This window comes from Diuraphis noxia, unplaced genomic scaffold, assembly GCF_037042655.1.
Source record: "Diuraphis noxia isolate RWA-SAM2 unplaced genomic scaffold, SU_Dnox_SAM2 contig0001, whole genome shotgun sequence".
In the NCBI taxonomy this organism is placed as follows: Eukaryota; Metazoa; Arthropoda; class Insecta; order Hemiptera; family Aphididae; genus Diuraphis; species Diuraphis noxia.
Genome location: NW_028301711.1, coordinates 75300685 through 75326729, shown reverse-complemented (window position 1 = coordinate 75326729; position 26045 = coordinate 75300685). Strand labels below are relative to the sequence as shown.

Sequence of the window (26045 nt, the reverse complement as noted above, 5' to 3'; positions counted from 1 at the left end):
CTGCTCCCCCCCCCCCCCAAATGGTGCCCCTGAGACCTTTTGTAGAGTGATGTATATTTGGATGTGTGTTAGCAAAGGATTGAGCTAAATGTGAGTTAAACGACTCGCGTGCATTCGTAGTTAAATTCAATTCAGCGCTACATACCAAATATTTGGTGGAAATAATGCTTCTTCTGTAATGTAGGAGTCTAAAATATAATCTGCGAATTGTGTCAATTTTGAATTTTCGGGCTTTATTGACATTAATTCCATTGCAAAAAAATTTGAAATATGAAAAGTTGATGTATGGTATTTACGTGCTTTCAGGTCAAAAATACGTATCGGAAGAATTTACATTTTTTTTCAGGTAAAAAAAATGTATCGGTGGAATTCACATGCTATAAATCCAACCCTTAAATCGACTACCTGTAAATCGGCAGAGTTAATAATCGCCCGCGGCGTCACCTTGATGGTCGGGTGATGGGTAGCGGTCATTTCCCAGAAGTTCCAGTATCGCATACCGTTGTAATACATCTTATAATTAGAACTATTTCTATCAAAAACATTCGAATATTATTTCTAAATACACTATACATTATTATTTACTGTATATACCTAATTAGTACTTATTACCAGCTCCAAACTATCATAGCCTGCAAATTAAAGTCTACGTTTTAAATTGTTACTGTTGTCTGTTAGTTACAAGCAGTTTAGTCACAGTATTGTGGTTTTTAAATACCTACTAAGTACTAATATAGTAATATAGTATATTTCTTAGATACTAGTTTAAAATGTTTGAACTAAATTACATTAGCTCACTAAGTTAAATTTTTCTTTGTTGTCATTGGAGCAAAAATTGCAATTAAAAATGAAGGTACGACTAAACCAAATTTAATTATTGTCAAAGAATCAAAAGGTAAAGATACAACATTTAAGAGAAATTTTAATATCGAAATGTATGACAAAAACGAATGAATATGTGGTTGTGACATAACTAATAGGCTGTTTTATTTCCCTTGTGTTATTTTTAGTCTGTTCAATGAAATGAGTTGGAGTGAACTAGGTATTGATGATTTAAGTCATTTATCAGCGAAAATAAAATCCCGCGAAAAAACACAAACACACATAAAAGCTCAGCTAAGTCTAAAGTTGTTAGGAAAACAGGATATTCTTCAACAGTTAAATAGCAAATTTCATTCAAATATTTAAAAGTATAACAAGCAAATAAAAGAAAATCGATACATTTTGTATAAAATTATTGATTTTGCATACGATTTTGTGGTGCGTTTGAAATTGCTTTACGTGGTCATGACGAAACAGCTGATTCAGTAAATCTGAGAGTTTTTAAAGGACTGATACATTTTATTGCAGAATTAGATTATGCACTTAAAACTTATTTGGAAAAAGCTACTGTCTTCAAATGTATTTCAAAAGGAATTCATTCATCAAGAAATAACATTTTAGACTGCACGCTAACAATTTGCCAAATTCAAATTAAAACTGAAATCAATCAGACTGGCTTTGTTTGGGTAATAGCTGATGATACCACGGATGTATCTAATTCTTTTCAAATGTCGATTGTGTTTCGAAATCTTCTTACAGATGGATCACCTATAGAACGATTTTGGGGCTTCTTTAATTCAACTGGTCTTGATGCTGAATGTTTGTCTGAATATATTAAATCTACACTTCAAAATTTACTAACTGATAAAAATAAATAAATTACACTAAGTTATGACGGTGCTAATGTCATGAGTGGTCATATATCCGGCGTAAAAACTTTCATAAAATCCTACTATCCAAATGCACATTACGTCCACTGTTACTCCCATCAGTTAAATCTAATTATAAAAACTGTTTCTTGTATAAGTACTTTGTGTATCTATACATGTACCATGTCAGAAGATCGACTATCAGCACTGTTAATGTTATCAATTGAAAAACGCATGATCAAAAGTATTCCTGATTTCAATGAAAAGGTTATTGATGTTTGCTGAGAAAAAAGAAAGAAGAATTGAATTAAATTATAAAAACGTATCTGATTAATATAAAAATTATGTTCTACTTTTATCCATTGTTAATTAACATCATAAATTAAAATACCTATCATAATAGACAATAGTATAATACTGGAAATATGTATGTTTCAGAAAAATATGTATTATGCAAGGATACCTATAAATATATTAATAAGGTTTAGTTTTTCTAATTTAACTAATCTATTATTATTTATTGCTATGTAATATAAATTATTAAATTATACGGGGTTGGTAAATTGAGTCCGGGGCAAATAGGTAGGAGGTTAGTTGAGTCCCAGAAAAAATAAGGTAGTACTGGTAGTAGGTAATTTGAGTCCCATGGAAAAACGATTTATATGCATTTAAAATTTAAAAATATGCATCGCTATACATTTTTTATTTCTGATTTGTAGACATTCATTGACTGCATGTATATGATTTTGAATATAGCAACATGCATTTTTATTAATTATATAATTATTTTTTATGCAATAAAAATGCATGTTGCTATTTTCAAAATCATATACATGCAGTCAATGGATGTCCACAAATCCCAAATAAAAATTTTATAGTGCATATTTTTAAATTTTGAATGCATATAAATCGTTTTTCCCTGGGACTCAAATTACCTACTGCCTTATTTTTTCCGGGACTCAACTTACCTACAACCTATTTTTCCCCGGGACTCAATTTACCGCTTTCAAAATGTACCAAACTTATCTCGGACTCAATTTACCTAGCCCCAAATTATAGGTATTTTATAAATGTGCATCACCAACTAATTTACCCACGAGCCGTCACTGACTTCCAGGTGCAACACACCTCCTTCGTCTATCAAAACTAAGTGGTTGTCGATATTTATACCAAATCCTATCCAGTTAAGGAGTAGTTGGTTAGCTATTCCTACTACACGAACCGGTCTTGAGAACCGGGTTGTTGGATCGATACAAATAAAGTTTCCTAAGTTATATTTTACAGGTCCTAGGAACTTATGACCTGCGTTCATAGATGACTAACACAATGGAACACGATATAGTAACGCAAAACAAGATTTATTAAATAACTGAATAATATCTATAAGTATCACCTGAGTAACCCTGTTCTTGAGGGTAGTATATTGAAGATCACAGGAATAGCGGAGCACGAGCTGAACAGTTATTAAATGATTTTTACAAGGAAGGCTTCAATGTGTGTTTTGACACGACCGTGGTTTAGACTCGACTGTCTGGCTATATTTTATAATATACATATATGCTCGTACTCTACGTTCCTGTGTTCTGTTAACCTAAGCTAAATCGGCGAGCGCGACATAAATGATGAGTCAGTAATCTGTAAATCGTTACACAGATATGAAAATATTGAGTTGTTCGATCTAATCCTAGACAATTAAACACTTATTTATTAATCAATAAATTGAATACTGGTAATAATTTATTATATATCATTATCGGTGATTTTAAATATCTGAGCTTTAGAAACTGCAACTGCGTCTTCTGCATCTAATTGATTTATAATTTCTTTAATCAGTTCAAAATGTCCACAATAGTAGGTACATAGAAGTAAAAATCATAGTTCCCCGACGTATTAATACAGGCCGAGGAGGTAGTGGAATATCTGGTGCCATTGTTTTAAATATTTAGATTCACGACGGTGCTTTAAAAAATACTTTTTTAAGGTTATTTATCTATTCGTCAACATCTGGAAAATGTTTTCTTATTTCTTCGCCAACTCTATGCAAAGCGTGCGCAAACGCTTGTAACATGTACCATTTTTGAATAAAAAGTTTGAATCGATGTGGCTGATTTTACCATGTACAGAGCAGCGTCACTTAAAAATAAAAGGACATTATCGTGCATTATTCCTAGTGACCATAATATTGATAAAGACTTAGGTACAGAAAACTTTGGCAATTGTACTGTGATTGGTTTTTCTAATATTTCTAAATTAAATAAAAACATTTTACCTATGTTACTTACTTCTAATGTACCTATTATAACATTGGCAACATAACGACCATTGACGTCCGTCATTTCATCGATAGAAACCCATAATTTTCTATTTTCTACGTATGACCTAATAATCTGTATAGTTTCATCGTAACATATACTGACGTAATTTTTTCATAATGTAGAGCGATCAGGCGTTTATTTATTGCTATATTTTTCCTAAAATTTAGAAAACGCAGGATTTTTGAGTTTATTTAACGGAATATTACATGACAAAAATGTACAAGTTAAATCTAAAAAATATTTCGACCTGTTTGGTATTTCTTTGTGTATTCTATTTCTCGTTTTCTAATTAACTCTGTTCTACTCCATTGATGGGTTTATCTCTTGATAAATGTTGTAGTACGGTAAATTGTTGAGCAGTAACTTTTACGTTGCATATTTTACAAAATAACACCAATCCGTCAGTAGAAAAAATATTATGTCCAAATTCTTGTACAAACGCACGTAGTCGACTCGCTGACGAACATTTTACTTTTGGAATTTTTACATTAAATTATCAAAAAAAAATTAACTAGAGTAATAAAACGGTGTTACGACGACAAAACTCACACTGAACGTCAAACGATATCATGGGAAGTCGATTTTACCGATTTAAGATTATTTAACAGGAAATGCGGGTAGTAGTTACTCAAACCTTGTCCGATAATATAATATGAATTACGAGTACCTACCTACTTATAATCTGTAATATTTATATAAAAACCATGTTGGTGTAAAAATCTTAAAATAAAATTTCAAATTCATACTTGGTTTCCAAACACTGAAAAATGCTCCAAAAACTCTAAAATGCCTTAAAAAATTAAGAAAATGATCTAAAAACTAAAAAATGCAAAATAAACTTTCTTATTCTCATTTATAAGTACATAAAATAAATTTGTGACCAGACAAGCATGTGTGACAAACAAAGATTGATCAATTTTATTTCAACAATGGTATTATTATTTTATATTATAAATACATTGTAAAATTAATTTTCAACTTTTGTTTAAAAAAAACATTCATTGATAATTTCATCTATAACTATGGATATAACATAAAAATAAGTTTAAAAAATAATTCCAAAAATGCCTTACTAATCCTCAAAAATACAGTGGATGAACATTTTAGTTACCAAATGTAAGTCAAGAATTTGCAAAATAAATATAAAATATTTAATAATATATAATATAATACCCATTATCCTAAATGAAGAAACACTACCAACCACCCAACACATTTGCTATCTAGCCATCAAGGCATCATCATCGACTAACGCTTTACTTGGTTGCCACACTTATGCAATACAGTCCTCTCCCTGAATGATCGTTTTTATCTAACCTAACCTGTTTTCTCCTAACTTCCAATCATATCAAATTACTAACGAAAATACTAATACATAAACTGTTCCTAAAACCAATGTTGTCGTATGGTGTACAATTATCGGGCTCTGCAAAGATTTCGAACATAAATTGCATACAGCGTTTCTAGTCTAAATCTGCCCCTCCACAATGATCACCTTCTGTCCAAGATGTAGCAAAAACCTTCTATAAACGATTTAACTTAAATCTAAAAACCATGAAAATCCCTTGATAAAAAGTCTTGCGTCAGCAAATATTCCTGTCGATCCCCAAAAGGAATTGAAAAGGCGGTAGTTCTAGGAACTGCTCAATTAAAAAAAAAATAATAACCTAACCTCATTCCTAACTGTATAATAATGTAATAATAATAATTGTAACTAATTAACCCTTAACCAGGCGTGTGCCTCTTTTTAACTTTCACAGTCACGTGGAGATCTATCAGATCCCCTTTCTAAAAATGCATAACAAAAGTACATTAAGTTCATTTTTTTAAATTCAAAGACATAATTCACACTTGTTAATACATGATGGATAAATATGGATAAAAATGTAATAATAAAAATTAACACATAACTTAGTAAGTTACTAAAAATTATATTAGGAAAAACAAAATTATAAGCAAACTTGAAAATTGCATTGTAAAATGTTAATTTAAAAATCTTATTTTTAGGACAATAAACAAAAGTTGTTACTTTTAACTGAATTTGTCTTACACTAATTTTTCATATTTTCCCCCAACTCGTGTGGGGGTAAATATAAACCTCTCCCATTTAGGAGCTGTTTGATATATTTTAAAACTTTCTATTTTACGAAAACCAATTAAAACTGTTCATACAATCCATCTTATCTCTAGAAAAAATTATATTTTTTGTAGTATATAAGTTTCATTGTTGAGGGGGGTTAACTAGACCCCCACGCGTTTGCTTAAAGGTTAATTAACTGTCAAAGTGCCGTCACTTGTAGGTTTCTTTATTCCTTCATTATCGCCACAAAAAAAATCTTATACCGTTTATACACTTATTGTTCTGAATATAACAAATCGTTGAAATAAACATTTAAAGATAAATCCATATATACAGTGATTTTTTTATCATGAACCACTCATTATTTCAAAAATTATCAATGTTTTTGAAAATATTTTTTTACAAAGTTTCATGTTGTTAAAAAAACAACGTTTTTATAAAAAAATTATGTTATTTAATATTTTTTATCCTTATAATTTTATAAGTTTTTTACTTTTTTGAATGACAACCTAGAGTTTTAATTTCATATTCCAAAGCAGAATATTTTTCTAAGTATTTTGATACGTAAAAATCGAATTTTGGACGAGTAGTTTATGAGTTATAAGTATTTTAAGTTTAGACAAGCGGAATAGTGGACAAACATTTTGCGGGGTAACCCCATACCACTCCACTCTGCCAATCTAAACCTTTAAATACTTATAACTCATAAACTACTCGTCCAAAATTCGATTTTTACGTATCAAAATACTTAGAAAAATATTCTGCTTTGGAATATAAATGACGATACAATGGATAACTTTTGTTAGCAAAATGGTATATAAATTACAGAGAATTTAAATATAAAGTATTATTTTTATATTTGAAAATTGTTTACTATAATGATGCATATTTAACGATTTTTAACAATTACCACCATTAACATATTTAAGTACATCACATACAGGTAGATAGTTTAATGTATCTATAATATACAGGGCTTGAAACCGATTGAAATAATTTCGGTTTCGATTTTGTATACCGGTTTTGAAAATTTTCAATTTCGGTTTCAATTTTCAATATCAGTATTAAGAAATTCCGATTTCGTTTTCGATTTTTAATACCGTTATTGAGAAATTTCGATTTTGTATATCGGTTTTGAAATTTTTCGATTTCTGTTTCAATTAAAAAATTTCGGTTTCGATTTTGTACATCGGTTTTAATTTTTTTTTTTTTTTTTTTTATTTAAATTTTTAGTCAATTTTCAATCAGTTTTAATTTATTAAAATTTTGATATTGATTTCGGTATTGAAATTAATATCACACCATACTTTTCAACTAAAATTTGTTAAACAATAAAAGCTTCATCCCTTGACTAAATACCTACTATAGTCATTACTAATAATAATATTAAGTAGGTATGTACCTAATAATGATTTTATAAATAATAGTTCTATAAATACAACCTTTAGTCTATGGACTAGGGTATTAGATCTAAATATTAGTACAGAATATTATCTTAATTCTTAATATTTAATTATTAATGGTTGCATCTATGCAGCCAAATAATAGTTTATTATTAAATTCAGTATTAAACATTTTTAGGAAATATGTAAGTTTTAACAAATTATTATACACTATTGTCTGTTATCATATAATTATATCAGTATCTACTATCTACCTATTAAGTTTATTTTATGAGTTTTTAGTGAAAATTTAAATAATAATAATTAATTAAAATATTACTTAAAAGTTTAAAACTATTCAAAAAGATATGAATGTATTCATATTAGATTTTAAATTTATAATTTAAACAGTTAATTTTTTTAAATTGAATTCTTATTAATAAATAGCAGATACATATGTTTTACTAAATAGTCTAAATTAGCCTTTGACAAATATGTTTTACCATCTAGAAGTTATCGATCGTTTATATTCAATTCCTAGCAATCACATTATCAGAGTAATTTTGGCAACTTGTACAAAATTTTATATTAGTTACTATTGGATAAAATTGTATAGGGCCACATAAAATAATTGTTTTCTTTATTAGTTTATTAAAATAAAACACTCAAACATAAATAACAATACAATTTGATCATTTATTTACATAATTTAAATTTTTCATTGCTTCTAACCAGCATGATTGCTTCTAAAAGTTCTGGATCTAAAGATGTTCTCAAATCAGAAACAACAAATTTTAATCCAGAAAAGCTCCTTTCTACACTGACCTGAAAATGTAATAGTACAACTTGTAGAAGTTTAAATATAATCACAAGAATATAAAATAAATATTATCATAAGGTAAAACATAAATAATCATGTAAACCTGAGTCGCTGGAACTGCTAAGACTACACTTGCTAATTGATAAAGTTCTGGATCTGTTAATTGTCGTGTTTTCCAATATTGCAAAATATCGGCTGTATATGAAATGCGCTCAACATTTTTAAAACCATTCAACATATTTAATGTACTTAGGGAAGCTACTGTTAAGGACGAGGCAGATGAATTTGATTTAAGAGAAGATTGCGATGATAAAAAATCTTCAAATGGATCTGTAGAGTCTTGGCTACTTTCGATAGTACTCTCAATGGTTGATTCATCATTATCTGAAATTAAAGTTCAATACAGGATTAACTCAACTACTTTATTTGACAAATAACTGTATTATATAAAATTTTACAGATTATTCTAGAAATCAGCATATTTTTTTTTAAGTAAAAATTTATTTATTCCTATTTTAATTTCCAATCAAGTAAAATATCAACATGATTTATTCAGAATTTCCATTATTTTATATTTAGTTTATATGAAAATAATATTCATATCACCTGCAGTGATATGTTTAAAACAAAATTGTTAATAATTTATCCAGGATGTAATTTAATGTATTAGTCCGTTAGAATTCTTAAATATTTAAAACATTTAACAACTAAACATTTTTATTGAGTAAATAATTAATAGGCATTCATTTTTTACCGGTAGCTTCTGGAAATTCGTCAATAGGAGAGTCTCTATTCTAGTAATGTCTCCCATGTTTCGACAAGACGAATTATAGCTATTTGTTGTTGTTCAGGAGTTAATAAACACTGGTATCGAGGATCAACAAAAATCGCTAAAACAATATGTGAATCTATTGTTATTATGTATGTTTAATTAAATATTAATTTGATGTATTAGGTACCTGCTAAAAATGTGCTGTTTGTTAAATAATTTTCCTGAATTCTTTTATCTATCAAAGATTTAATTTTTTTGGCTAATATGGATCCATTTGCGTTCAACCCATGAGTGGATTTTAACCAGATGCCATAAAAATCACCAATTGTTAAGTTTTGTTTTTCCAATGCAAGTGTTGCAGTTTTCACTGGATGTAAAGCATTTACTTGAATAACATTTTTAAAAATTAACAAGTGCAAGTAATTACAGAATACATATATAAACCAAATATATATATATGTATACATTATAAACAGATTAATTTGGCACCCAAAATAAGTATATTTATGATCAAAAGAAGATAATTAATATTTTAGAAATTAATATAATTAAATAATTAACTTACAACACTTTGTATAGACTCCCATTCACAGTTTTTTAGACATAGGTCTGGGTTAGTCTCCTCGTGTGACAAACAGAATTCTTTGAGCTCCAATAACCTATAGAGCATGTTATACATTGAGTTCCGTCTGGTCTCAATATCGATAATTGCATATTTTAAATTTTTCCTTTTTAGCCAACATGCATACTTGGGAGTTCTTAGTTTCTTTACAATCTATAAAATAAAATGTTTATGTATTAAATAACTATGAAAATGGTGGATAAGAAATAGATATTTTAAAATTACCTCTCTAGCTTTGGGAATGCAATTAGATATGGCTGCTGATTTTATACCACCAAGTACACACAATTTTAATGAGTGTACAGAGCACCTAATACAGGATGTTATAGATTTAGGTTCCATAGCAGCAACAATAATTTCTTGTAAGTTATCTAGGTATAAATCAAATTACAATATATTATTATTAAAATTACGAAGAGAAAAAAACAAATAAAAAATACTATTATGTTTTAAAAACCAACCATGATCATCAACTTCTTCATCATTGAAAAGTTGATTTACTATATCATTTGATGATACTATGATAGTAATGTTCCGTCTTCAATGGCATATTCATCATCACTCGCATTGTCTTCTGAATCCACAAAATTAATCAAATCCTCTTCAATATGTGGTGCTTCAGCTTCACATTCATCATTCATATTTACAATTTTACTTAACTTAACCATGTTTGATGCATTATCACATGTAATTGTAAAAATTTGTTCTTTTCTTATGTTGTAAATAGCCAATACATCAAAAAGCTAATATAGGAAATACAATTTAATTAGTACAAAATATGATAAAATGCCATGTTAATATAAATTAAGTATACTAAATTTTTTAAGTTTTTTGAGCAGTGTGCTGTTCATTAATTTCCCTCATTGCTAGGGTAGCCAAACAAACATTCATGTTTTTTATGAACTGAATATTAACTCCCATTATGGACCGGTTATGACGTTTTACACAGTCAATTTTCAAACTCACTAAACTATTTTTGATATTTTCTGTTATTTCATTAATAATAGTTTTTGAAGCACAAAAAATATGTTTTTTTATATTCTGGGAGTTAATAGTAAAACCTAAGATTTCAATCAAAATATATAAAATAATTAATTTAGGTACATATTTTAATTAATCATTTAGTGGTATACCTTCACCAATAGCTTGTGTCATAGGATTTGATATTTTTTTAAAACCTGAATCATTGAATATGGTTAAAGGACGGCCATTCACGGTTACCATTTCTGTACATGCTTGCAGCAATGTAACTTTATCCAATTGTACATAATGACTTTTTTTAAGGACTGTAATCATGCCATCTAAGGGACCTCGTTTCTATAAAATGGAATGTATTTTAAAAATTAGAGCTAGTTAAAGAGGATTAACAAGACTTTGTTCAACCAAATCAACACAATCAGGTATACCTACTCAGTCTTGTTAAGTATTCAAATGTAAGTATTCTGAATACTTTTTAAAAGTACTTTTAACAAAATGTCAATACTTGTACCTATTTAAATACCACAAAGTTCATTTTATTAATTATTTTTATATATTGTTTTCGCTGAAATAATATTATAATCATATTAACTCATGAGTAAGGAGTATCAAAGATACATTTTTATTTTATTGTCAAGGCTATAAAATTAAATTTAAAAAAAAACATAATAAGGAGATTGAATTTATATAAATGGAAAAACGTTGTATAGAAAAAGTGGGTGATATACTAATAAAAATGTTTAAAATTTAAAAAAAATTATAAAATGCTAAATCCAATTATATATGGGTTTTGTATTGGAATTTTTTTTAAATAGTTCTATATTGATAGTACCACTTTTTATTTATTACTTTTTTTTGTAATTTAATTATATCAATATAAATTAAATATGTACCTAGTTATTTACCTCTAAATAGTCTGACATGTTATTATTATTTTTAAATTGTTAAAATCTATGCTAAGTTGTAACATAATATAGTACTGTAGTTACTTAATACCGGACTTACCTAATACTTATACTGATTTACAAATGTACAATATATACATACAAAATGTATATTATATACCTAGTACAAGATTTTAAAAAAAATACTTATATTTATATTCAAATACAATGCGAATATTCGTAAAATACCTTTTTATAATAGTATTTTTACAAGATTGTACCTACTATGCAATATGCATACAATTGTAAAAATGTTTTTTAGATAGGTACTTATGTAAAATATTTTGTTATTATTATTCATTATCTTAGATTTAGATTTAATATAAGTTATATTTAATATTTATTACCTTCGATGAAAGTTGAACAGTTGAATCATCTGATGGACGCTTTATACTTTGGACTTTATTATTTTTGATATCTTCCTTAGATTGGTCCAATATTTTTGATTCATGGGAATGGAAACTCCGAATGTGAGTTTCCAAATTATGACTATGACGTCCTTTCATGAGTGGTTTACGACACCCTTGAACGGTGCATATCGATTCATCTTTTTGATGGTTGTAATCAACTTAGTAGTAACGGGATTGGTTGTATTTCTGCCCATTTTATTAAAATTTAAAGTTTTAGTTTATAACTTATAAAACGTATAAAGGAATAAAAACTCGCGCACTGCACAATTGCACAAAACAACAATATTATATTTTAACAGTGAGCAACAAGTAACAACAATAGGTCCGCGCCGTCCGTGGTATAACGTATAACGATTTAGTACTGAACGCAGCACTGCGGTGGTAATAATGATATTATAATATAATATTATTATTAAATTCGTTGAATTTATTCTAAATTTATTTTTGGATTTTAGATTATAGATATGTTTTGTTAATAACTTTATGACTTGTGTAATGTCAAGATAACTTATCTGATCGATAGCTTACGTTTATTTTCATACTATTTTGAAACTATTATAAGAAATGAATACCAACATAGCAGCTGGCATAATTATTAATAATTTTACTCTGTAATATTATGACTCTTTATATATATATATATATATATATATATGTATAACTATATAAGATACTGTAGTGATTTTACTAGTTATTGTTATTATTATTATAATATCATGTAGGTATAACCAATAACAGGTTATTGTAAATAATTATATAATAATATAATAATTATTGCTGTTGATGTTGCCTAAACTCTGTTCAAGCTAAGAAACATAGACATACAGATTTGTGTACAATGGCATGGCAATACCACATGACAGGTATACAAATAGTTGACTCGGTAGGGAGCGACAGAACGTATGTTACCTGACTGCTCCAATGAAAACTGGTCACCACCAACTACATTTCTTAACTTGAATAAAGTATAGATAGATATTTCATTGTTTTGGTTATGTCACACCAATAAAACTTTTTCTCAAATAAATTATTCAATGAAAATGACACTAACATAAGTAACAATTACTAATTAAATAAGAAAGCGACTCATATTATTATTATATAGTTATTGCTGTTTATTTTTTATATACTATTAAAAAATTATAAAAATGCTTGATATAAAAACATTATCTGTGGTACATCACTATCATAAAATATACTATTTAATAATTAATAATTACCATAAATTATGTTTTTCAATTTTATTACTTAAGAGTAATATTACAAATAAATTATTAACTACATTGTGATAAAAAAAAACCCCTGGTTGCATACAAAAAATAAAATAAGAAGCTTTTCAATAGAACAATAAGTATTATACTTAAAAATACATACATAATTTAAGTGTAATTTAATTTGTTATGTTATTAATTAAAATAGTAGTAAAATGATACCTATGCTATGAATATTTAATATATTGTATAATATTTTGTTGGTATATTTTATCATAACTTTAAAAGAAAAAATTCATATTCATGAAATCTTCAGGATACATGAGTATATTGTTAGTAATTTAAATACATTTTTTTTTTTTATGGACGACAATTAATAATTAATTCATAACTTGATTTATACCTAGTTACCAACTTTTATAAAACCAGTTAAACAAATTTAAAAAAATTTAATATTCTTACAAATAACTTTAAAAATACTCTTAATATTGTTTTCGACAAACCAAATATTTCAATGATAATTTATAAGAACATAAATAAATCTGTAGAAAATAATACTATTCGACAATACATTTTATTATTTTACCTTATTAAAATTAAATGCTGATACTTATATACTTAATAAAAAAATAATAATTGTGAAGTACCAAATACAATTTTGAAATAATATTCTTGTTTTGAGGTTATTGTTTCAATAAAGATTAAATAAATTGTTAGTTAAATTACACTCTTTTGCGGTCAGTAAGCACTCTGATTATACTACCAGCTCCGCCAAGCGCATAGGCTTTTTCATGCCACATAAGAAGATGACTGCTTTTTTTCTCAGTTGACTTTTCAAATCCTTTATAAATATACTTCATAAGAATATCAACCATGTCAACATCTAACTGTGCAACAACTTCATCTATTTGAGATAGTTTGGTGGCCAGAAGAACTTTCATTACAACATTTAAGGCATTGTCCTAAAAAGAAGATGATAAAGTATAATTTTTTTAAATAAAAATTGAATGATAAAATGTACCCTTAATTGTTGGTTTTTTGATCCTAAAGGTGCATTTTTCAACGCAGATTTCAAAGCATCAGCAAAACGACCTCTGTACAAACTAATAAGGAAAATCTCAAATTCAATAATAATTCATACTGCACTATAAAAAAATAAAAATGGTAGGTACTATTTAATATAATTTAAGAATTTATATTTTTATTAAGGAATCTGAGGGAAATATCTATATAGTTCTGTACAAACATTATTAAATTTATATAAATTTATACCAATATGGTAGAACCCTAAGCCATTTAAACCCTAATTTGCTTATTGCTATGGTATTTTTCAATTTTTGTAATGATTCTTATACATGTACCTATTATAATTTAATTTAATAATCACTTATGTATATTATACTATTTATTATTTATTAGCGGGGTTTATTATACACAATATTACCTATGTTGTATTTAGTATTCAAAATAAATAAATGAATTTAAAAAAAAATGTATAACCATTCATTTAAATAATTTAGTTACTTTATATTTTAAGAAAAATATTCAATTTATGAAATTAAAAATTATTAAATTTAAAAATTTAAGTAATTAAAAACTGTTTACTACCTATTCAAAGTAACATGTATAAAGATCTTAGTACAAAATTCATAAAATGTAAAATAAATACTAGAAAAATTCCAAAGATAAAATTAATTAAGAAAAACGAATATATCAAGAAAATTGAAAAAAATTTATATGAAAGTATGGTGCAAATAAGTATGTAGTAAAAAGTAATAATAATTGAATTGCGATGACTTAAAATTAAAAATATATAATATACATGTAATACATATTTATTGCATAATTATTGATTAATTTTAATTTTTTTTTTTCAATACACATTTGAATGGCCAAGTGTTATACTTAAGGAAATGTTTATAATTTCATATAGTGCTGATATGCTTTATTTTATATTGAAACAGACTTTGAAAAAATTATAACATAATTATGTAACATGTAATAAACAAACTAAAGTTGATAAAGTATTGTTACTTTCAAACAATTACTACTCAATACTTTAAATATGTACCAACCTACCTACCTATTGTTTAAAGTACAAAAATATCCTATTATGTGGTAGCCTTTCCCTAAGTCCAGCACTGAGTATACAAAATGTTAGTAGATATATTAATTTAGCTTTTTACTAACATAAAATGCAAGTCAAGAGGCTGTATGTAATATAATATTATATAAAAGATTTGAATATTTACAAAAAAAAAATCTATTTTAAAAATAAAACATAATCAGATTGTGTGTTAACTTAAGTTAAATTGAAATAACAATAATTACAAATCACAAGTCTATTTAAGTTTAAAAATATAAATATTTCAGAATACAAAATTCTATTAAATTGTCAGTATGGTGTGTAAGAAACAAACTAAGACAAATCGACACAAATTTTTGGACAATTGGACATCAAATAATAAAAATAATAATAATAATAATAAACCAATCAATACAAATATCAGTGTAAAAATTTAAAAATACCAAAAAAGAAAATATAAATATGCCCGATAGGTCAGTATTAAGAGAAAAATTAAAAAAATTTTAAAACATAATAATTTAATATTAATTGAAATTTAATTAAAAATGCTAGGTGATTTTATGTAAAAATTATAATTAGTTCTAGGGTATTCATATTATATGAGGTCTACCGCAAGTTTCTACACGTCATATGCGATCTACCGCACATTTTACGTCTACCACATAGTTAAAAATATGAATGAATACATAAATGTAAGATTACAATATATTTAATAATGTAGAATTTCAATAAAATATTTAATAATACAAAAAAATATATAAAAATATATAGATAAATTTAATTAGTATATTATGTATTAAAAACTAACTGACAAAAAATGAAAAAATATATAAAAATATGCATTAGGTAATTCATTATAATATATAGGTAAATTTAATTAGTATATATATTAAAAACTAACTGACAAAAAATGTAAGATTATATAGAGATTTGCATTGTCAATCAATTTAAATTAGGTACAATATAATTTCACATCTCTTAAAAAACAATTATATGTGTTGTAATTCTTGTTTTTTAGATGCCACCATTGTTCCGCCAAATACAAGAGCAGCAATGATGGAGATATACCATGCATTTTTTTAATAATTCGAAGTTTTAAGCCAAAAAAATACATATAGGTACGTGGCAGTAGACGGCATATGATGCGTAGAAACATACATGGTAGACGAAAAGTGTGCGGTAGACTGCATATGACATGAATACCAGTTCTAGTTAATATATTAATTATTAAAACAGGGATAATATTTGTAATACAACTAAAATGGTATCATAATCGTACAATACCTTAAAGTTTATAATTGAGTATCTAATATTATCAAATTTTATCATTTTTATGTATAATCCCCAATTAAATCATTAATACACAAGATATTTAATATATCAAAATTTACTAACAATGGTTTAATGACTAAACAAAATCATCGATACTGGGATGACACTAACACAGTCTGGTCACGTTGAAACTATTTTTCAAACAGTCTGGTGGTGGGAAGCTTATTGGACCGTACTTTTATGATGGCACGCTTAGTGGCAGACGATATTTAAATTTTTAAAATAAAAAATATCTTAACACGTTGACTGCCATGCGGCCGCCGGCGTCCGTATAATAATAATTAGGTATTGATAATTTTTAGACCACCGGCTACCACACCATATCATTCGTAGGAGGCCATACGGCCGCGGGCTGCCGTAAATAAATTTGGATTTATATTATTAACTTTTCCATGGCGCTACAATAATGATCTTGAAAATATGCTGTGGCGTAGAGGGAATAGTTGCAATTTTTTTGGTGTAATAAACATAATTTTAACATTTTTTTTTTTTTTGTATTTTTAATTTTTTTTCAAATTCAATAGTATATATACAAATACAAATTTATATTGACACTGAAAAATTTCTTTGGCGTACCCATAAATATTCATGAGGCCGCCGGCGGCTGCATGGCAGTCAACGTGTTAATAGTTACATTATCTGATTATCTTATTGTTATTAGAACTATTGAAAAATAAAATAAAATTCCACAATAAAAATAGTCAAAATTGTAATCATATTATAGCAGTTTACTAAACAAAAATTATATCACACAGGTACTCGGGATATCCATCAGAATGACGTATAATATTATTAAATTATTATTTATAAATAGATAAGGTAAATTAAGTATTAATTTGGCACTATTTTTTTTATTTACAGTAGTTATAAATGAACATTTCATTAAAAAAAAGCAAATTATACAAATTATGCAAAACTCAAATGTTGATTTCTATAACTTTGTCAGTTTTGTAAATAGAAAAAAACTTTTTAGACAAAAAATATTAAAAAAAAATAATCTATCCGAATATGTAGAAAAAAGTAGTGTTTCCATTTAAAAAAATGTAAGTTGTATTGCGCATGCGCACACTAAAAGTGTTGAAAATTTGAAAATCATAAATAAATGTGTATTTAAGTAGAATCTTTCATTCAGTGAAAACCCCATTTCAATATAAGGTCATTGTTCTGAAATATTTAGTGGTACCTCTTAGCGTGATCACACTGTGTATTAAACATTTCTATTAAAATTATATTAGAGTAAATATAAAGAATGTGAATAAGAAAAACTGTTTTTGATATTATTCTTATAATTTTAATTATTTAATTTTTTTTTTTTGTCCTCAGTCCAATGGTTACGTACATTTGTTTCAATCTACATTTGAAAGTATCTTTTAACACTCATAATCAATTATCATTCAGAAATATTATAGGTACTATTTTTCTACTGGAATTTAATTTTTTTCAGATCATATAGAATTTAAGTTTTAGGAATTAGCTTAGATGAATTTTACTTATTAAAAATGTCAAAATGTCAAATGAATAAAATTAGATGAGCACAGTTGAAAAACTTAAAATTAGTATCAGTTCATACATAATACTGTAAATATGTATAGCTCATATAAATAATACATGTAATGTTGATAAAGTAAATTTTTGGAGTTAAGTTAAGCTACAAAACAAATACACTCAAGCTTAAACACCAACGTAATCTTACGATCTACATTGAAAGATACCCAACCAATTTATATAAGATATAGTTAGAAAAATGGCAGATAAAACTATTAAGTTTAATGAATAACCCATAACTATTAATTTATCTAAGTAAATAGTACTATTGTAATGATTGGAAGTCACACAAATTAAGTATCCTAAAAACATAGAACACTTACCTACACAACATTAAAAAAATGTAATATTTGTCGACAAATTTAATGAAAAATTGAGTATTCAATATCATTATTTCTTCCTCTAAATTAAAATAGTATTATAAGATAAAATACAAATCCTGAAAATTGTGTACAACAAAGGATACTGGTTTATCATCGTTGTAATTTCAGATTCATCTGGAATGGCAGTTGTTGATTGACTTTCTGGTTGTTCGTCTTCTTTGAAATTTTCATTGAATTGATCGACATCAATCTTTCTGAATGCTGAACTTCTTGTGTTTTCAGACATGATGAACTTGCGAACTTGAGGGTTTTCGAGCAAATACTAATGAACAAGACAAATAAATAAGTAAATGTTGAAATTTTAATCTTACTGATAAAGTGATAGCCACTCAATACACAAAATACAATTGTTAAATGTATCAATCTAATAATACGTGATTTAAAAACGTAGAAAATACATTGGAATACACAATCACTTTTATCATTTATATTTATTGGCCACTCATATGCTGAGTAAAACAAATAAGTAATAAATAAAAAGTCTTTATAAACATTTACCTTAATGTCTTTTTTTTTAAACCGTTAGCACCGAGCAATTAAAATAAAATTATAATGATCGTTGATATTTCCACCGAATTGTAATTCATAGATAAAGACCGCACTATCAAGAACGATAATGTGAGATAACAGTATATGTCATATAAATAATATGATGATCTATTGATCTAAGATTATAATTTGATACTTTGATTTAAATTAAACTATGTTAAGCTTCTGTCGTAGGTGTATACAAGGTTTTCAAGAAAAAATATTCGATACGTATTGAAAATTCAGTCCTATGGTTACGGGTCGGTACATTTCGCTGGTAAAGTGGTAAACCACACAATATCAATATTATGTACCTCATTAAACGCTGAATAATGAACCGATACGCCATACGCATCGATACATTACAATTTTCTTCTTAAAAAATCTTAATATAATTTTATAAGTTTTCAACATCGCTGTCCATGCCTCCATGGCTCCCGTACATATTTAACCACTTGGCGCTTATCACTTTCTAATATGGCGGTAACTCCAATACTGAATAATGTATTGCCTACATAAATCTTAAAAGGGGTTCTAATAAATATATTAGTCATATTTATTATAATATTCAACATTTAGTATGTAATAATGTATACATAATAAACTAGTATAATAATTAGTATAAAATATTATGTTTATAGTATCAAATAATAATTATATGTGGCTTGGTGAGGCTGCTACAGATCACAAACGTGTCCTGACTGTCAGCATTGGCCATGGCACTAGTTCTAGGATGTGTGACGGCCCATGTTCTTAGTGACAAAAGCAAATCCTTGCCACACATACACATGTTTGAACCTACTAAATAAACCGTTCTAACCATACCATCTATAATCCCTAAAATAGCTAATGGCCATAGTTGCAGACTAGATCAATAAAAAAAAAACAGATTAATTTGTATCAGTTATTTTTAAGTAAGTTTTCAAAAAAATATTTATATTATTTCCATTATAATTTTAAAAATAAATATTAACCTACCTATTGAAATATATTATTTATGTTTCTATAAGATAGAAGTAAGACATATAATCTAGTTATACAGTTTACAGTTGCTTGTGTGCTTTTAATAGAATAATAGATATGAGTTATACATATTATGAAATTTCAAAAATATTTAATAAAATGTTACATTAGTCCGTAACTTTTAATGGAGCAATTTTAAATATTATGATCATAATTTGCTATGTATACTACCAAATGAAAATGTCACTAATGGGTGGCTGTTTTCCTCAAATGTATCATGTATAATTTATTGTAAACTATTTTTATTTTTTATATGTTTTAAGTTTTAATACTATATAATATTATATCCTGTATCACATTTACTCATTGTGCCATACTCTACACATTGTAAATTTCATATAAAAATAAAAATAAAGGAGGCCAAAAGAAAATAGACATTCAAAAAACTCAAAACATTTTTAACAATCAAATCAATGTCTAATTTTCAAATTACAAATCATTTTAACTTAACAAATGAACATATTAAAAACCAAGATCTATTTAACCATCAAATCTACTTCACAAATTACCAGACTTGCTTTACAATCATGTATAATAATACAACAACATAATTTGAATAAAATAAAAAGCAAATTTAATGGCAAAATGCTTTTAATGACTTTAAATTATAATATTTTCTCAGCTCTTGTTTATAATTTAATATCTATATTATATATTATATAGTAATACAGTTTTAATTTTAGATTCTGAACGAAGTGATGAATGTATTGATTTTACAATGATGTGTTTTTTTTTTTTTTTTTTTTGTTTTTTTTTTTGTGTCTGTGTACAGCATAACTAGTCGAAATAATGCTTCGATTTCAAACTTTGGGGGTGGTTTCCGATGTAAAATTGAAGATCCTTGGTGCATTATAGAGGTCAAAAGTAAACATTTTCCAACAGTTTTCAAAAAAATCGAGAAAAACAAAAAAAAAATGACAGAAAAACGGGAATTTTTACGCAAAATCAGTTTTCGACCAAATCGATTTTTTTATATGGTTGTAATTCAAAAAATAATCACTTTAAATACTTGAAATTTTCACCAAATGTTTATGTTAGTGTTCTCTATATACAGTTTAATTTTCAAAAATTTTTGACTTTTTTTGAGTTATTTATAGACCACTGAAATTTACACTTTTTTTTAGAATTTTTTTTGAAGTGTCGGTAAAAAAATGTTGGACGACCAAAACACTTTAAAATTTAATACAAGGTTCCTTATGAGTTTTTCTTATTGCAGCTAAAAAAAATTAAAAATCGTAAGTCACAATTTTTTTTAATAAGCTTTTATAGTTCAAAATTTTACGAAATCTGTCGAAAACGCGAAAATTTGCAAGTAATTTTGAAGTTGAAAAATCATAAAATTTTTTGCGTTTATAACTAAGGATTAAAAATACAACACTAAGTTCTCCATAAGTTTTCCTTCAAGTAGCTATAGAGAAAACTCGAAGTATCATTATAGAAAAAATTTTAAGTGCGTTTGAATTTTAAATTTTTACGAAATAGCGTAACGATAACGATTTATCCTGAAACGATTTTAAATATTTGTTATTATTCAAAAAGTATAAGTCCTAGATACTTGAAAATTTTACCAGTTATTAGGATTGAAATTTTCTTTACATGATTAAATTTTCAAAATATTTTGACTTTTTTTGAGATATTTATAGACAACTGAAATTTTCAATATTTCTGAAAATTTTTTTGGAAGGGTCGATAAAATTTTTTTGCATTTAAAGCATTTAAAATTCAAATTTTGACTAAATACGTAAAAATTACGGCAATGTTCAAATTATCTTAGATAGAAATTCATAAAAGTTTTTCTTTTTAAATCTAAGATTCGTGAATTTAATACAAGCCTCCTACATATTTTTACAATTGCAGTTGAAAAATAAAAGAAATATATTGTCACAAATTTTTTTTATAAGATTTTACAGTTCAAATTTTGACTAAATACATAAAAATTACGGCAATGTTCAAATTATCTTAGATAGAAATTCATAAAAGTTTTTCTTTTTAATTCTAAGATTTGAGAATTTAATACAAGGCTCATAATATATTTTTACAATTGCAGTTGAAAAATAAAAGAAATATATTGTCACAAATTTTTTTTATAAGATTTTACAGTTCAAATTTTGACCAAATACATAAAAATTACGGCAATTTTTTAAATTATGTTAGATCGAAATTCATAAAAGTTTTTCTTTTTAATTCTAAGATTTGAGAATTTAATACAAGGCTCATAATATACTTTTGCAATATCAGTTGAAAAATAAAATAAATATATAGCTACATTTTTTTTTTTACATGCATTCAAATTTTAATTTTGACAACATACGTAAAAATCACGAAAATTCGTAAATTATTTTATTCTATAAATTCATAAAAAATTTTCCTTTTATACCTAAGATTTGAAAATTTAATACAAGGCTCCTTACAAGTTTTTCAATCTTTATCACAAAAAAAATGTCCATCGGAAATTCAAATTAAATTTTTATTAGCATTTGAATTTCAAATATTGACAAAAATTCGTCAAAACCATGAATATTTGCAAATTATTTTGTAGTTCAAAATTCATAATATTGTTTGTATTTATATCTAAGGTTATACAATTTAATACCAAGTTTTCCATAAATTTTGCTTCAAATAGCTATAGAGAAAATTTGAAGTGTCATTATAGAAAAAATGTTTTGAGCGTTTGAGTTTTAAATTTTTATGAAATCGCGTAATGATAACGATTTATCCTCAAACCAGGTATTCGTATATCTATGATAATATAAGGTATTATGAATTATAATAACTACATGATATAACTACACTAATTAATTAACCGTGCCTTATGCAAAATGCGTCTTAATTGAAAAATAAAATATTTGTTTCAAAATAGAATATATGACAATATTTAAATATAATATATCCTAGACTGACAAATCATCTCCGTTCAGAATCGTTTTTCGTATACAATGATACCTATCATTGCATTCAAATTTAATCCCATCCATTACAGTAACCTACTGTACGGCAGAGCGACATCCACGACTTACCCGCTTTTTTAAATTAATTGTATAGCTACCAAGTACCAAATTATGTCAAAAATTATTTTTTATTTTTTATTCTTAAATAATTAATAATTATATAATACCTATGCAGAAATATTATTTAAATTTTACAAATCTTACAACATTTATTTAATCCAAATGACAGCTTAGAATAAAAATCATAAAAAGGTTTTTTTCTCCATGTTATTTTTTCCACAACAGTCTAATTATTATGGCTAAACTTATTGATTTTGAGGTGGTAAGAACATCTCTGCCCAGCTATACTATTTCAATCATTTTAACATTTATTTTTATAATTTAATGTATGTAATGCCTGCATGTGTTTCCTCCATCTTACAAAAGTACAACATACCAAGATCTGTTTTGCATGGTACAACGAGGAACATTCTTACATGTTCCTACCTCAAAAACTTATAGAATACAAGGATTTTTCATTAATCAAATTTTAAACGAAGTAAATAACAAATAAAGATTAACGTCTTTCGTCAGTTCAAAAAATCCAACAAATGTTATTATAATGATATATTTCAACTACACCTACTTATTGTTATTTGTATTATTATTATTTAATTATTGAATTTTAATTTTCTTTATTAACATATTTCTATATCCCCTATCTATTTATACTATTATAAGAATATTGTTAATTTGTTAAATACATAATAAATGTTATAAGTTATAACCACTATATTTACCAAAAGGGTATTTATCCACAATTTATTTTAACTAGGTGCGTGTTCAACTTACACATGTATAAAGTAAAACTTCTTCCAACTCGTGAAATCAAGAGGCACAGTTGTGAGAAGGGGGTACACAGTTTTATGATGATTTTTTCTATCTATGTGTTTATATCTAGGTTTATATTATATTTACCTAAGTTATTTTTTTGGCAAAATATGCATTTAGGTATTAAGAGTTTTTTTTTTCAAAATCTGCATTCATTCATAAAAATCCCTAAATATGCAAAAATATTTATGTCTATATTTAATTCTTAGTCCAACCTTCATCTAAATATTTAACACTTTACCTAAATGTTCATCTCTATAATATGTTTCTTTTATAAGTTGTTCTAACCTGTTGTTTTTAAACTGTACTTCAAACAAATTCATTATTATAAATCAATTTAAAGTTTATATCAAATATTATCAATTATTTATTTTATGTCTTAGTTGAATTTTCTATAAAATTTAAAATTTTCAGGATTAAATTTAAATTTTGTGGGAAGTTGTCACCTCTTTCACCGTGGATCCGTGCCTAGGACCAACTATACTATATAGAATACTATAGGTATTCCAAATCAGAAATAACCAATAAGTAAATAACCACTGAATGTACCTTTTGCAGATTTTTTTTTCCGATGAATTATGTATAATCTACACTTTATCTATTTTGAAAGAAATCTTTTAAACAGACCTTTTAGTTTTATTTACAAAAAATATGTATATGTTAAAAAAATAATGTGATAAAATTTCGATGTGTTAATTGTAATTATGTTGTCAATTTCCATTGCTTTCACTATTGGACGAGTCCATTATGAGACCATGCATGTCTTTTACAACTCCCATGACCCGGCTTGCGAATGCCTCAGCTTCGTTGGCGATCCGTCGTTGCACCGAGCACGTCTCGAAGTTTTTCTTGCGCACACGCAAGTCCATCTTGTGGCCGTCGATCTCGCACGACACCGTTTCGTACTGTTGCTGCGGGCAACTGGACCCAATGGAAGTGGGACAGCATGACCGGCGACATGGCCGTGGTTGCGGACAACTTGTCGGACAACACGGGACGGTCGTCGTCTTTTTCCGGCAAGGTTCACACGCACATCCAGGTTTCTTCTGGCTGAAAGAATTGGGTTGTGTCGAGGAACGTACCGGACACTTGGGCGGGCAGGGGGTCGGACTCTTGGGTGGACATTTCCCCGGGCAGGGGGCTGGACATTTTACCGGGCATGGGGTTGGACACTTGGCGGGCTGGACGCTACAAGGAACCGGGCAGGGGGCTGGGCAAGGAGTCGGACACGGGTCAGGGCATGCGATCGGTGCAGCCATTATCGAACCAATGCACAACATCCGTGCCCTAACTATCAGAACAGCTACTGTGCGTCCGTCGTGGCAACTGGTCATTGCCACATTCATCTCACAGCCGTCATCGGAAACGTTGTCATCGCAGTCAGTGGCACATGCACCACCCGCGCTGGAGGGCGGACGGCCTCGTCGTTTTTCGTCTGGTTTCCTGGTCACTGGAACTTCCATTTCTCCGGATGCCAGTTCTACGCGGCCTGGCAACATGTCAGTACCCAACATCCGGTGCAGCCGAACAGCCACGCGTATCGACCGTGGTTCGCACTTGCCGCCGCCGGTCATAGGAAACGTATACTTATTTCCAGCATTCACGGTGGTCACCGTTGACGCCGAAGAGTCCACCGACGCCGGGATCTCGCACACCACCTGTTCCTGGTTACCCAGAAACTTGATGCCAATGACCATGCTGCAGCTCTCATCTTCAGGTCGGCCACACCGCGTCAGTGTTTTCACCACGAACTCCAATTGATACAGCTTTTCTGCGACACATGTCATATCGTGTTTTTGTTGTCGCTTTACAACTTTTGACCGCAATTTTTGAGTTTTGTTTGATCTTTTTAAATATCTTTATTTTTAGATTTGTAAGTATTACCTTATGTATTTTGTGTATAATACAACGTCGACTGTAGCCAAGCGACTGCATTACATAATAATAATTGTAAGAAAAACATGTAGTTTATGAAATTATTAGGGCTAGGATTGAAATGCGATATAAAGTAATGAAAGATGCATTTGTTTTATTAAAATCTAAAATATACCACATAAATATTATTGAATACATAAGTATATTTTCTTTGATTTTTTTTCAAATAT

General features: G+C 27.3%; 3 protein-coding genes and 1 pseudogene across 5 annotated transcripts; all 4 read right to left on the bottom strand.

The window, feature by feature from the left end:
* Nucleotides 1–8532: 8532 nt before the first annotated feature.
* Nucleotides 8533–10603, bottom strand: LOC107167085 (uncharacterized; annotated as a pseudogene). The gene is made up of 7 exons (XR_016189308.1): nt 10568–10603; nt 10144–10425; nt 9908–10053; nt 9626–9835; nt 9248–9445; nt 9043–9178; nt 8533–8672 (listed from the first exon to the last, which is right to left on the bottom strand). The product of XR_016189308.1 is annotated as an uncharacterized LOC107167085 (transcript).
* Nucleotides 10603–12551, bottom strand: LOC149061709 (uncharacterized). The gene is made up of 2 exons (XM_089216678.1): nt 11952–12551; nt 10603–10999 (listed from the first exon to the last, which is right to left on the bottom strand). Exons 1-2 carry the CDS (start codon nt 12108–12110, stop codon nt 10796–10798), a joined length of 363 nt encoding a protein of 120 aa, XP_089072804.1. The 5' UTR covers nt 12111–12551; the 3' UTR covers nt 10603–10795.
* Nucleotides 12552–13780: 1229 nt separating this feature from the next.
* Arpc5 (Actin-related protein 2/3 complex, subunit 5) lies at nt 13781–19532 on the bottom strand. 2 transcript variants are annotated; one of them, XM_015515982.2, is made up of 4 exons: nt 19414–19532; nt 18655–18833; nt 14247–14319; nt 13781–14187 (listed from the first exon to the last, which is right to left on the bottom strand). In XM_015515982.2, the coding sequence occupies exons 2-4, from the start codon at nt 18795–18797 to the stop codon at nt 13948–13950; spliced, it is 456 nt and encodes a 151-aa protein (XP_015371468.1). In that variant the 5' UTR covers nt 18798–18833; nt 19414–19532; the 3' UTR covers nt 13781–13947. The 2 variants fall into 2 exon arrangements, with proteins under 2 accessions (XP_015371468.1, XP_015371467.1); XM_015515981.2 differs by lacking the exon at nt 19414–19532 and adding an exon at nt 19070–19229.
* Nucleotides 19533–24650: 5118 nt separating this feature from the next.
* Nucleotides 24651–25727, bottom strand: LOC149061708 (uncharacterized). The gene has a single exon (XM_089215076.1). The coding sequence runs from the start codon at nt 25725–25727 to the stop codon at nt 24651–24653; it is 1077 nt and encodes a 358-aa protein (XP_089071202.1).
* Nucleotides 25728–26045: the final 318 nt, after the last annotated feature.

What these genes read in the sequence shown, in the direction of transcription:
- LOC149061708 (XM_089215076.1), bottom strand. Translation starts at nt 25,727, where the DNA reads ATGACATGTGTCGCAGAAAAGCTGTATCAATTGGAGTTCGTGGTGAAA.
- Arpc5 (XM_015515982.2), bottom strand. Translation starts at nt 18,797, where the DNA reads ATGTCTGAAAACACAAGAAGTTCAGCATTCAGAAAGATTGATGTCGAT. An exon ending in ATTACAACGATGATAAACCA is followed by an intron (nt 14,320 to 18,654) that starts GTATCCTTTGTT and finishes TAGTTTGTACAG; the next exon opens with AGGTCGTTTTGCTGATGCTT. An exon ending in CAAAAAACCAACAATTAAGG is followed by an intron (nt 14,188 to 14,246) that starts GTACATTTTATC and finishes TCTTCTTTTTAG; the next exon opens with GACAATGCCTTAAATGTTGT.
- LOC149061709 (XM_089216678.1), bottom strand. Translation starts at nt 12,110, where the DNA reads ATGAAAGGACGTCATAGTCATAATTTGGAAACTCACATTCGGAGTTTC. An exon ending in CTGTTCAACTTTCATCGAAG is followed by an intron (nt 11,000 to 11,951) that starts GTAATAAATATT and finishes TCCATTTTATAG; the next exon opens with AAACGAGGTCCCTTAGATGG.